Genomic DNA, 12,948 nt, shown 5'->3' on the forward strand with positions numbered 1-12,948 from the left:
TGAAAGTAAACTTTTGTCTTCATTGCTTTCATCAATTTTAATAGACCAATAGAATTAATGATGCTAAGTTAAATTTAAAAAATGTTTTCAAATTAAGATTTGTGAAAGTTTAAATTTCGTCGTACAAATTCGTTGGATGACGTCAACAGAATTTTATTTTTGTCAAAGGAGTATCCCTTGAGACAGGTCAGAGATGATTTCCTGTCACTTATTGACCCTGGTCATAGGGGAAGATCCTGTTGGAGCGGAAACCACGTGTTGCTGGCTCACTCCCCCTGTTCTCTATGTCATGAGTATTTCACGCGCAGTGACATGAGAAGCATCCTGGGGTTGAAATCACGTAACCACTCCTGCACGTCTGCCCCCCCTCCCACCCAAACTCCCCCCCCCCTTTTAGGTCATTCCCCCATTTTCCTGGCCTCTTTTTTTTACCTTACCTTATTTTCATAATCTTTTTTATCGTTTACATATCTAGAAGAGAGAAAGAGAGAGAGGGAGAGAGTGGGAGGGAGAGAGAGAGAGAGAGAGATCTGCACTCATTGACCTTATGTAATGAAATATAATCAAACCGTCTCTCCCCCACCCCCCAGCTACCTCACCTCGCTCTTTCCGAACCGAGTTTTACGACGCCTCCTAGGTGGGCGTACGTATTTTTTTTTTCTTGGCATAAGTTTCCAAACGATATGTCGCGAAAATCGTCGGCCACGCCACATCATCAATAACAACATCAACAACAACAACACAAACTGCAACAACAAACATCCGCCGCTACCGCCCCTTCCTATTGCCTCGAGTTCCTACCCTCATGATACTTCAAATCGGACTCCGACATATGAACTCGTGATACATGTACTTGCCGCTCGATCTTTTCCGTGATTCGTCTTCACTGGACCAAATTGTCACTTCATTTCCTGTATTTTGGTTTTTGGAGTAATTCTCTCTTGTCCGACATCAGAGTTTGTGCTAAATATGGTGTAGGAAGAAGGAATTTATAATTTTGTGTCTTTTTTGTGTGTGTGTGTGATTATTTTTTTTTTAATTATCTTTTGTGGATAAATTTATCCTTAAGGATATACAATTACAGTATAGGATGGTTATAGACACTCACATCATCTGGAACAGCTCTAGACTTTGAAAGTCGATGGAACAGTAAGTTTTGTGAAGTGAAAACATGACTTTTAGAAGTATGTCTCGTTTACCACAGATATGTTTAGTTCTTTATAACAAAAAAATTGCAATGCATTGAAATGAACAGCCCTGCTAGGTCAGGGGAGCTAACATTTAAATGAAAAGGCCCTGCTAGGTCAGGGATGCCAGCATTTAAATGAAAAGGCCCTGTTAGGTCAGGGATGCCAACATTTAAATAAAAAGGCCCGTTATGTCAGGGATGCCAGAATTTAAAGAAAAGGCCCTGTTAGGTAAGGGATGCCAACATTTAAATAAAAAGGCCCCGTTATGTTAGGGATGCCAGAATTTAAAGAAAAGGCCCTGTTAGGTATGGGATGCCAACTGTTAAAGAAAATGCCATGTTAGATCAAGATTACCTACATTTAAATGAAAAACAAAACCCTGCCAGGTCAGAGTTGCCAACAATTTTCGGTCAACATGTATAGCACAAGCTGCATCACCGAAAAAAAAAAGAAATTGACCGTCGAGTATGAAGAACGTGAAACTCTGTGCCTTTATCACTCACCATGGGCAAGCGTTTCTAGGTACCGGCGAGCATTGTGTCACGGCTGGATTTGATCCGGGCATTTCTCTGCTTGTTCACATGAACAAAGTTGGTTCTTTTCTGTGAAAGCTATAAGAGCTGGATTCTGGCGCAACATTAGTCTAGAACTCCAAGATTTTGAAAATTTTAAAACAAAATTCTACATTTTTTATTTTTTTTTTATTTTACCTTTGTTCTGCAAATCTAACTATCTAAAAAAACAACAACAACAACAAACTTTTTATTGATAAATAGAAAATTTTGTTTTTATTTTTTAACTGTTACTCTTATTAATGACAGCCGATGGTAGGAGAAAAGAAACAAATTGTAAATTTAATAGAATAAATATTATAAAATTAATAAAAACTAATTAGGAATAAATATCAGTAGGATATTGGCAATTTAAATTCATGGATTATTGGTGGGGTAAAAATTACTACACTATTAATCAAAGATGAAAACACTCGTCGTACTATTGATTTAATCATTATATTAAATAGTTCTCTTTGCATAAAATCTGTTGTTTACCAACAAGTATAAATAACTGCTAAAGCTAAAATAAGACATAGCCTACATTTAAATATATTTTTTTTATAGAGCGTTTGTTATTGAATGTATAAACATATTTGCTTTCGATTTCATCACACAGACTTCTAACAATTTAAATGTTTAAAAATAGTATCTATACATGAACTGCTACTAAATTTAGAATTTTTCAAGATTGTATTAGAACAAATCGATAAATACACTGTGAATGCGCTCTGCGACCTAATTTTTAAGAAATCCTGCTTTCTATTATCGTTTTACTTTTTTTTTTTTTTTTTTTTTTCAGTTTTTGAATTTTGTCAGAATGTTGTTTCCACAATTTTCATATTTTTAAAGTAAAAAGTTAAGAAATAAAATAGAACTATGCATCCTTAGTGTTACGTTTCAGATAATTATATACATAAGATTGGAGTATCACTGGGCTCCATAATGACCCGGTCGCGCTGCGTACCCACGAAAAATTGTTGTGTAGATCTGTGAGAGATACTCGCCTCATTATTAGTTGAAGTATTATCGCTATCAAAGATATTTACAAATTAAGAATAATTAATAAAATATTCAGAAAGACACCAGGAGAGAAATAAATTGTTATCCAACATTCAAGTGCAAACTAATATTGCAGTTTGTAGTACAATATATTTATGTGTCATTAATGAATGAAAAGTGTGCCATGAATTAGTCACAAAAGAGAAATGACTTTGCAGAAATTTAAGATCTAATTATATATACACGTGGATACCCCATGGAAATTTTAAGCTTTGAAATCTAATATGTAATCCAAAAGATAAAGCGGAGCACTTTGTTGTAATTCGAAACGACTTTAACAAATTTATTCTATACATTCTATACCACTCTTTTTACCATTTCAGTGCATTTAAAGAAAAAGTATTTTTTTAAATATAGGCCATCGACAATGGCACACAACCTACGCGAACATACAAAGATAGGAAAAGCTTCAGTCATCTGCTGTTGTATGTCTGTCGGTCTATCTGTCGATCCATCTTTCTCATTTAATTCCCCAAAAGTAATAGCGCTATTGAAAATATGATTTCACATACATTGTAGCATGCTAAAAGCAGTGCAAAGTCACTCTTTGGATTTGTATAAATGCACCCTTTTAATTTCATAGAAAAAATAAATTACATTTTTAAAGCAATACTTAAAAAAACTTTCGAGTAGCATTAGTAAAAAGTGGTACACCACGCATCAAACAGTGAATTTTGTTTTAGTTTTAGATCTAGTTCCGTTAGTGTTAAAGTAATTTTCTTTCTTAAAAATATTTTGTATTTTTTGTGCTTTCTTGTGCGTAAGCTAACATTTGTTTACTTCAAAAACTATTTAAAATATATATGTATATAAATTAAGAATGGTCCTTGTTTAGACACAGTTACATAGGATTGAATAAGATGGTATAGTGGTTCTCTTTGAGAACAGAAAATCTCGCCAAAGCCTGGGGGAAGCTGGCTCCTGGCCCATGCCTCAGTCAGGACCACAGGCAGAGATGAGATGATAGTGGTTCTGGTTGTTTCGTTATAGTGTACCTCTAGTCCTATAAGGTCACGGTTAATGTCTCTATCATTTCTTATCTTCCCATTATTAATATGACATTTAGATTTCGGAACATGGTATTTGCAATATCCTGTAACTGAAGAAATGACCACTCTATTAACATTCCCGCTATTGCTCCATGTCACAGAAGTGACCAACAGATCATGGGCAAGGAACGTGCCCAACTTCACATGACCTGAAAGACGTGTGACTTCATGAATGGAACCATCTTGGCCTCATTCCTGCACGTTCTACCTCGTTTCCGTCTTGGCGGGATTGAATGGACAGTGCGCATATATGTGCGTATTAGACTTGGCGAATGTGTGCACTTTTATGCGTGTGTGTGTGAATGTCAGGGTTGTCTGCGTGTGTGTGCGAAAGGAGAGAAGCGGGGGAGGAGGTTAAGAAAGAGAGAAGGCGGCCGGTTCCCTCCTTTCATTTCTTTGCAGAATCCTTTAGCGGCTACTTTTCAGCGTGTGTAGTTTTCCGTGGGTGATAAGTCCATGGCATACACTTGGTCGAAGGACTAGAGGTTGGCTACAGAGACATGCACTTAATGCGTAGGTAATCTGCTTCACAAACAACAGAGTCCCTGGGCCGCATGGCGGGGGCTGGTTATGTGGCGCCTGGACAGACAGACGGACAGCAGTTTTGTAAAACAAGTTTCTTCAGATAAACAAGCGCCCTGCGATTGGGCCCATGGAGGGGGTAATTTGTGTACTTTTTGGTGGAGGGGGAAGTAATTGGTAATTTGTGAAAGAGGGGGGGGTGCTTAACATTTTGTGTATTTTGAAAGGGGAGAGAAGAAGCACAGAAATTAAGCAATGTCTCGTCTTTGTTAGATGCTCATGTATTGCCTTACAATTGAAATCTAGACTTGTACCGTTATTGAATGGAGCTTAATGGACATAACCAACTTTAGCCTAAGTACAGTCTCCAATCTAACAGATGACTTATAACTAATTCGTTACAGAGCAGTTCAATTTTAGCGTCCTTAACATTGTTTAGTTTAGCATTAACTCTTTCTTTCCTAATTAACGATACTATCGTTGATTTGACCCCATTAAATTAAATTAATTTTTTGTTTAATTTGTGTTATATAACAAGAGCATGCATTTTCCTATAATTATATCCCAAAAGTCACGTTTTCTGATTACAAACAAAAATGTTATTGAAGTTTAATCATAACAGGGTAGAATGTACACATATGAAAAATAAACGCTTCTGTCAGAACATGGAAAATAATTACGGAGATAAAGAGTTAAAATCTCCAATACAGTTTACTAGATTTAAGGTTATGATTTTTAAAATTTAAAAGTAAAATAAGTGTTAATATCTTCAAAGTGCATTCCTTAGTAAAGCGGACATCGATCAGAGTTTGAACCCGGGGCCATCTAAACGACTAATCGATATACTGCACGATCAGGGAGCGATCCTATATAAGTAAAGACTATTACTCTATATTTTTGGTGATATTCTGAATTTTTATATTTTAAAATATATTTTTTATACTTATGTTCAATTTGTTGTTTATATTTTGATTTTTATGGTTCGGTTTAGATTCTTTTGGAAGAGAACAAATGTAAAAAAAAGAAGAGAAATTGATATAGAAAAATATCGTGACGATGTAGAGGAGCTTAAATAAGAAACAAAATTAAGAAATTTAAAAGAAGAATATGAGAGAGTGAAAGATTTAAATAGAAAGAAAAATGTTGAGTGGTTATTATTGGATGACGGCCTGGTCGTGCAGTTTACGTGCTGGACTGTCGTTCAAACCCGCTCCCATCCCCGTCGTCCGGCGGGAGGATCCTGGAAACAAATGCAACCTGATACGGTTCATGAAAACGGCTCTTACGATTTTCCTAGTAGTGTGAAAGTTGGAGAATACCGTTTGGGAAAAGTTTTTCTAGCTCGTTGGCCACATCAGGAAATCTCAAGTTTCACTGTTATAAATTTTCAAAGTATAAAGAAATTAATTTAAATTTAGCTAGAGGACTAGAAAATTCCTCCTCTTGTAGAGAGATTAATTTGTTCTTAATAACTAATGAATATGAAAAATTAGAACATTTTTTTTTGTTACTCCGTCCTAGATCCCCGTCCTTCAAGAGAAAAAAATACTGAAGTGGTAGCCATAGCTTACTAATAACCTTAATTATATCCCAATGATATGTATTTAGATCTTGACTTAAAAACGTTGAGAAAACTTTACAAATACATTAATTTTATTAAACTCTATAATGAATAGCGCTAGCATTTGCAAATACGTAATCTATTCAAGATAAAGATTTTCATATTATAATGGAACACTGCAGAAGCGACCGAATAATAATCACACCAGATAGACAGTTATAGAGGCTTTGAATATGAGATTGACCCTTTATAAAACAATTTGATTATCATTATATGACATCAGTTAGGCCAGGTTCACACCTGATTTACCATTCACTTTCACCTATCCCTTGGTCTGCTGGACCGTTGGGCCACCACACATGATCGGTCAACATTCCTTCTCCATTATTCTCTGTCATTTCATTATGATATTCTTTCTGAAAATATTGAAACCCGTCTTATTACCTGCCTAGGTGGACCACTTCGGGGGCTGATTTCGAGTTTGTGTTTCCACACAAATTGTCTTTGTAACCTTGTTTTTTTTTAAGTTTCTTATATTTATCATGTTTTTAGAATAAAAATGTTTAAAAAACTTCTTTTGAAACCAACTCTTCAAGTTCTATGCTGATTTCTATATGCAGTAAAATAAGAGATGACGCACCTTGAAAATGTTAACTCTAATATTACTATATATATATATTTAGAAAGAGAGAGAGAGAGGGATAAGGAGAGAGACAGATAGTTAGATAGTTTTGTCAGAGTGCCCCAATAACAGAGTCCCAGCATTCCATTTACGGAGATTCTATACACATTCCTGAGCTGATGAAATATTTATTTACTCGCTATTTCCTTCCATTTCCACGATTGCACTTCTTCCGTAGCTCTTATAAGAGAGGAAGTGACAGAGTAAAAAAAAAATACAGATATAAAGCTTAAAATAGAGAAAGAGTGAGAGAGAGAGAGAGAGAAAGAGAGAGAGAGAGAGAGAGAGAAAGAGAGACCACAGTTTGATTTGGGCAATTTAGTGTGTGATACATCTATAATTAATGAAGGGAACTTAGTTAATTGAAATTAATTTAATTAATTTAATTAATTTTTTTGTATGGGAACGTGACGATGTTAGCTTTATCCATTATAATGAACTCAATTAAGAAAAAAGCTATACAGTTTAATCAGATTATCCTGTGGCATAGATCGAATTTTACCATATCGCTGAGAAAACATACGTATAGTTATTGACATACCATGTTTATTTCAATAAGTTTTTAATTTCCCAAACTTATGGCAAAAAAAAAATGTAAACATAGAGTTGAAGCTAGGTGCTGAAACAAATGATACATACATATGAGCATATCGTTAAAGTGTGCCAATAATATGTATATCTCTAGGATGTATGTAGATCTCTATGTTTTATGTAGATCTAAGTGCTGTATGTAGATCTATATGCTTTAAGGTAGATCTACACGCTTTAGGTGAATCCATATGCTTTGGGTTGTTCAATATGCTTTAGGTAGATAAAGTAGATACATGTGATGTATGTCGATCTCAATGCTCTGTTGTACATACATATTGGTCATATTAAAGGCAGCACCAGGGACTACATTTTTAATGAGAGAAAATAGTAAATTAAATATGAAGAAAATAAAGGCCAGCACGGACCGAGCGAACCAGCGACCCCGGAAACGGGGGACACCTCCTGGAAGCAACACAGTACCAAGCGAACTAGCCTCTAGAGACTAGACCATGTCTAAAAGACACATTCTTCTGATCTAAATTATTTCGCCAGTATGCAATTAACGCTCCAGTGGTCAATAGTCACATGCCCCCAGCTAGCTCCGCCCCCCACCGCTGTTTGTAGATCTCTATGGTGTAAGTAGATTTATTTGCTGTGATTAGATGAATCCACTATTAGGGAGTATTAAATGTTAGGAATTATTAAGCTATAAGAATAGAGAGACACACAAATAACACTTTAGCTTATATCAACTAACTCTTTTACTAGCTATGATTAAATTTAAGAATCAAAACATAGTTACTGGTTTCGTTTCGTCCTGCAGCGTATCAAAAGTTTATAAAAACGTTCCTATAAATTAAAGATTTTGTACACAAGAATGGTGTTTTCATCTTGCATATTCGTTCCACACTCCGTATAGGAGCACGCTTGACCCAATTGATGTGTAAAGACAATCCGGTTCAATAGATGTCTTCCAAGAGCAAGGCGTTATGAAGGTCTTTTGTTTTTTTAGGGCCAACGATTGACGAGAGTGTCATGCTGTCAACACAACGATCTATACCGCCATTAGACTCGGCTGAACGTCATTCAAGTTAGGACATTGAAAATCCGAGTCTTGATCTGAGACACATCAGTTCGAAAGCCAAGCGCTTACCTCAAAGCCACCTCGTACCATAGTTTCTATATTTTCTGCTCTTTATACTCATCAACTTTTCAGTTACTTATATAATACAAAGCTTATATCAACTCACTCTGTCTGTCTGTCTGGTAAAAAGTTTGAACATGTTTTTCTCCCATTTCCCAATCTCGGATGAAGTTAAAACTTTTCACAATTATTCATTGAGCCTGACAAGACTTGAATCAATAAAAAAAAATCAGTTAGTTAATTAATTGTTTGTTAATCATTTTGTTTGATATCGAAATAAGGGAAATAAATGCTAATTAATAAGAGATGTGTATGTATTTATATATATTTAATCCCTTATTACGTTTTGACACTTTTTTCTCCCACTTCCCATTCTCGGATCAAGTTGAAATTTTGCATATATATTCATAGTCAATCAATCCAAAAATTAACCAAAGAGTTATTCATTTAAGTCTAATTAATTAATTTTGTTTTATATAGCGGAAAGGAGCTAAACCGTGTAATTTTCAGATAAATGGCAGTTATTGGCGGTTCTTTCCTTTTGATAATCTTTGTTTTAAAAAAAAAGTTGTTTTTTTTATTATTGCTTGTTAAAATGTTCAGCTTCTTTCTATTGAAGTTTAGAACACAATGATATCAACTCTGTTCTTGACTCTGTTAGCTTGCTGTGGACGGAAGGGTAAGGGTTAATCACTTGGCTACAAGGGAAATATCTCTCTCAAGTCTGCTTGGTACACGTTGCAAAGTAAACAAACATGCTACTACCTGTAATTGAGAACCGTTGGACCACTGGACTCTCAGAATCGAAAGTTCGAGTCATTTTTATCATAAAAGAAGTTTGATAAGCAACGTGGAGAAGTCTAACAATTCTGTTCAGATTTTCCAATTGGCTTGCCTGGTCCGACCCACCCCCACCCTCAATGTCATTCATTCTCTCATGTCCTTCCCCCCTCCCCCCTCTTCCACGATTTTTCACACTCCCCCGCGCTTTAAAAAAAAACTAGTGTCCTGTGTCGTTTGTTGAGGAAAGGTGGGGAGTTGGCCCCTTTTAGGAATTGGGGGAGATAACCCAGGGAAAGTACACATTTTCCCCCTTTGAAATGTTCATCAGTCTCATGGCAAGGTGGACCACTTCAGCGAGGATTAATTTTTTTTTCTATCGATACCATAATTAACCTTTTTTATCACCAGTGATTAGCCATGGACTTATATCCACATATCCTCTCAATAATCAGACATCATCAGAGATGCGCTGTGAATGATCCACATGGACTGGAATCGGAGTTTTAATGGAATATTTTAATAAGTAATAGTTTAGGAATAAATTTTTAGCTGCGACGGTCATGACCCTTGTCATCCTCTGTCAAATTTTACAAATAGTTGCTTTTACATGTTTTAGTTTTGGTCTGCAATTATTTAAATTAATTTTAATACATTTTATTTCTTCACAGACATTGTTCAAAGCGAGGCTCACAGCTGGACAAGTTCTAAGACTAAAATGGGCTGGAAGTTTAAGCACTCAAGAGAAACAATCCAGCTCTTATTTTTAACGTGACGTGAAACTCCAGTTCTATATCTCAAGTGTTTCTGCTACATCTAAACAACGTCAACAGTAGTTTGACAGCAGAGCCACTTTATATTGGCTTAAATCGTCAACGCTACCGAAATAAAGGAAGACCCATCATTAACTAGAGCTAAGAGTTTCATAGCTGATGGTGAACTCAAGCATCAGTTTCAACATTAACTGTAATCTTGAGTTGTTGGTGCACTAATCAAAACACAAATTCATACAAAATTTCAGAGTCGAGTAACAAAGACAGCAAATTATACAACTATAAGATTTGGATTTAACTAATCACGTGATTAATTCAAGAGTTTAATTGTTCTGCATTTCTACCCCGTTCTAATCCAAAGGAAAGGAAAACATTTTTATTGTAACTTTTTGTTGGTATATCTTCAAATTTAGTTAATGCACGTTTACATCTATTGGATACTTCGATAAGACTTGTGTATATTTTCCAGACTGTGGATATTTTTTAAGGATAAGTGGATAGTGTGGATTCGTTTCTCGGATCTGAACTACATCCGGTTTCTAATGACCTTAGACAATGCACTTGATGGTGACGCTGTGCTTGATGTTGCTGACAACTGACGTCTGCAGCCAAAAATCAACAAAGGTGAAGGCCCCCAAGGGAACTAAATGGTGGTAAGTAGTTGGCGCAGAAATTTTCTTTGAGACTTAACTTTTCATCCCTACCTGAGATATAAACCAACTGATGAGGCCAGTTTATTTCTGGTTAAACTTTTACATCGCTTAGAGAGACATCTTCTTTTTCCTTGAAGTAGCCAATTGGAGTCAATTTGAAACGTTTTACAACGCAAATTTTAATTTCCAATTTTGGTGGGTTGTATTTGTTCTTTATGCATGCTCTTAAGAACTCGATGGTAAAATGTGTGGATGCATAGGCCTGCAGCCATTAGGTGGGGGAGGCGGGACAAAGAAGACTCTAGTTCCGGAACCGAACAGAAAAGGGGCCCCTCACGCCTATTTTTATGCGTCTTGTAAACATATTTGAAGGGTTTTTTTTGGCATGTGGGGAAAGGGAAGCTAGGGCCCACACGTACCAAGTTGTCTGGGGCCAAGATATTTCTGGAGGCGGGCCTGTGAAGCAACAAGCTATAAAAGCATACCATGTGGGCAGCAGAGTCTCTATGTCATTTAACAAATGGTGCAATAGAGTTTGAACATCCTAAGTCCTATCAATGGCAAGAAGTAGTGAAATGTTGCGTTTATTTTTTTTTCCATTTATTCATTAAGTAATTTATTAAATAAGGAATTCGCGAAAATTTCATGTGACAAGGGTTTCATGTTTATCGTGTACTTCCGGTCTCAGTTTTCTCTGTTTTTACATAAGCTGTAGATTGAAATTTATTTACAATATTTGTTTTAATTACAAGTAGTCATTTTGGTATAGAACGAAAACAAGAGCGTTCCTAACAGAATTTGTCTACGGGACAGAATATCTTCCCAGACTGAATGTGTCCCAGACTGAATGTGTCCCAGACTGAATGTGTCCTAGACTGAATGTGTCGCAGACTGAATGTGTCCCAGAAAGCTTGTTTTTATTTGTTTATATTTGTGTTTTTTTTTTTAATTTCCTTGCAAAAAAAAAACTTCATTAACTAGTTAAAATTATAAAAGCATCATTTGTTATGTAGACCATGTTTTAAAAGAAAAATTTAATTTGTGTAATACGTGTTATATCAATAAACTATTTTAGAATATTCTAAGTTTTAAGAAGCAGACATTTTCTTTGTATACGGCTCCTTCTGTCTCGGAAGACAATGGATGCGCCCAGATGAGTCACTGGCTTTGGTTACGTCTTGAGATGAGGCAGAATCTGGAGTGACTGATCAAGCCAATTCTAGAGCGGTAAAGTTTGCATCAGTTCTTACATGTATATGCATCTGTCCTAGGGCTAGTTGACAGGGCAGAGTTCTTTTTCTTTCTCTTGGCTGACGCAGCTTCGTTTCTCTTGCATTCGGCGAAGTTCGTACCAGCACGTACAGTCTGTCTCTATGCTGTCCGGTCTTGGGCTATCTCCTCCCTAATACTTTGGTCGATGCCCGTGTCTCTCATGTCTTGCTTGCAGACATCTCTGTAGGTTAGTCTTGGGCGGCCCTTGGGTCTGACTCCCTCTGCAAGCTCAGCGTATAGGATGTCTATAGGGATTCTTCCATCTGGCATGCGAGTGACATAACCGAACCAGCGTAGTCTTCTCTGTTGATGGAGGGCATAGATGCTGTGCATGTTGGCCCGTGCCATTTTCTTAATTGCTACATTTAAAAAGTGGTTGTAAATAAAAAATACCCAATAATTACAGAAAGTGGCCTAGGCCTACAAGACTGGACAGCGCTGATCAATTTCACATTTTAAGTTGTTGTTTTTTTTTTGGTTTTGTTTTCAGTTATAGACTATGAAATACATGGGCGTAGCCAGGGGGGGGGTTTTGGGGTTCAAACCCCCCCCGAAATGAAATCCCCCCCCCCCGAAGGGGGGGAGTCGGAATTTAGTGACTGATTTTTTGCTTTGATTTTGTTTATTTTAGGTGAGATTTTAATACTAAACCATCACTTGCCCCAGCACAACCAAAGGGGTTTTGAGTTTAAAACCCCCTACCAGGGGGGGTTCGAGTTTAAAAACCCCTACCGGGGGGGGTTCGAGTTTAAAACCCCTACCAGAGGGGTTCGAGTTAAAAAAAACCTACTAGGGGTTTTGAGTTTAAAACCCCTTACCAGGGGTTTTGAGTTTTAAACCCCCTACCTGGGGTTTTTGCAGTTAACTTCCCCTCTTCTATAAAACAAAACAAAAAAAAAATGCAAACGAAAATCCCCTAATTCCAAGAACACAGTTAAGGAAGATTTTGATTTTAAAACCCCGTCTAAAATTTACGATAACCCCTTCTTTAATATAAAAAAAAGCAGCTAATTACTCACGCAAAATGTTATGAGCGTGGCTAAATTGTTTTATCTCAGTTTTGAGTTTAAACCCCACTTCAGCGGGGTTTGAAGGTAAAAAATATCTCTTTAATAATAAAAACAAAGCAAATTATACACTAAAAATGTTATGAGTGTAGTCAAAGGGGTTTTGAGTTT

At 36.3% G+C, this 12,948-nt stretch overlaps 1 protein-coding gene across 5 annotated transcripts in view; it reads left to right on the top strand.

The window, feature by feature from the left end:
* Positions 1–12,948, top strand: part of LOC106057252 (protein Wnt-1-like) — an 81,707-nt gene that overhangs the window by 39,381 nt on the left and 29,378 nt on the right. For 3 of the 5 annotated variants that reach the window (XM_056014575.1, XM_013214366.2, XM_013214369.2), the window contains exon 2: positions 9,744–10,498. In XM_056014575.1, coding sequence (XP_055870550.1) covers positions 10,401–10,498 — 98 coding nt within the window. In that variant the 5' untranslated portion in view covers positions 9,744–10,400. Of the gene's footprint in view, positions 1–779; positions 1,150–9,382; positions 9,599–9,743; positions 10,499–12,948 lie in introns of those variants that run through there. The other 2 variants (XM_013214367.2, XM_056014576.1) reach the window with 2 other exon arrangements.

Source organism: Biomphalaria glabrata, chromosome 16, assembly GCF_947242115.1.
Source record: "Biomphalaria glabrata chromosome 16, xgBioGlab47.1, whole genome shotgun sequence".
NCBI classification, from domain to species: Eukaryota; Metazoa; Mollusca; class Gastropoda; family Planorbidae; genus Biomphalaria; species Biomphalaria glabrata.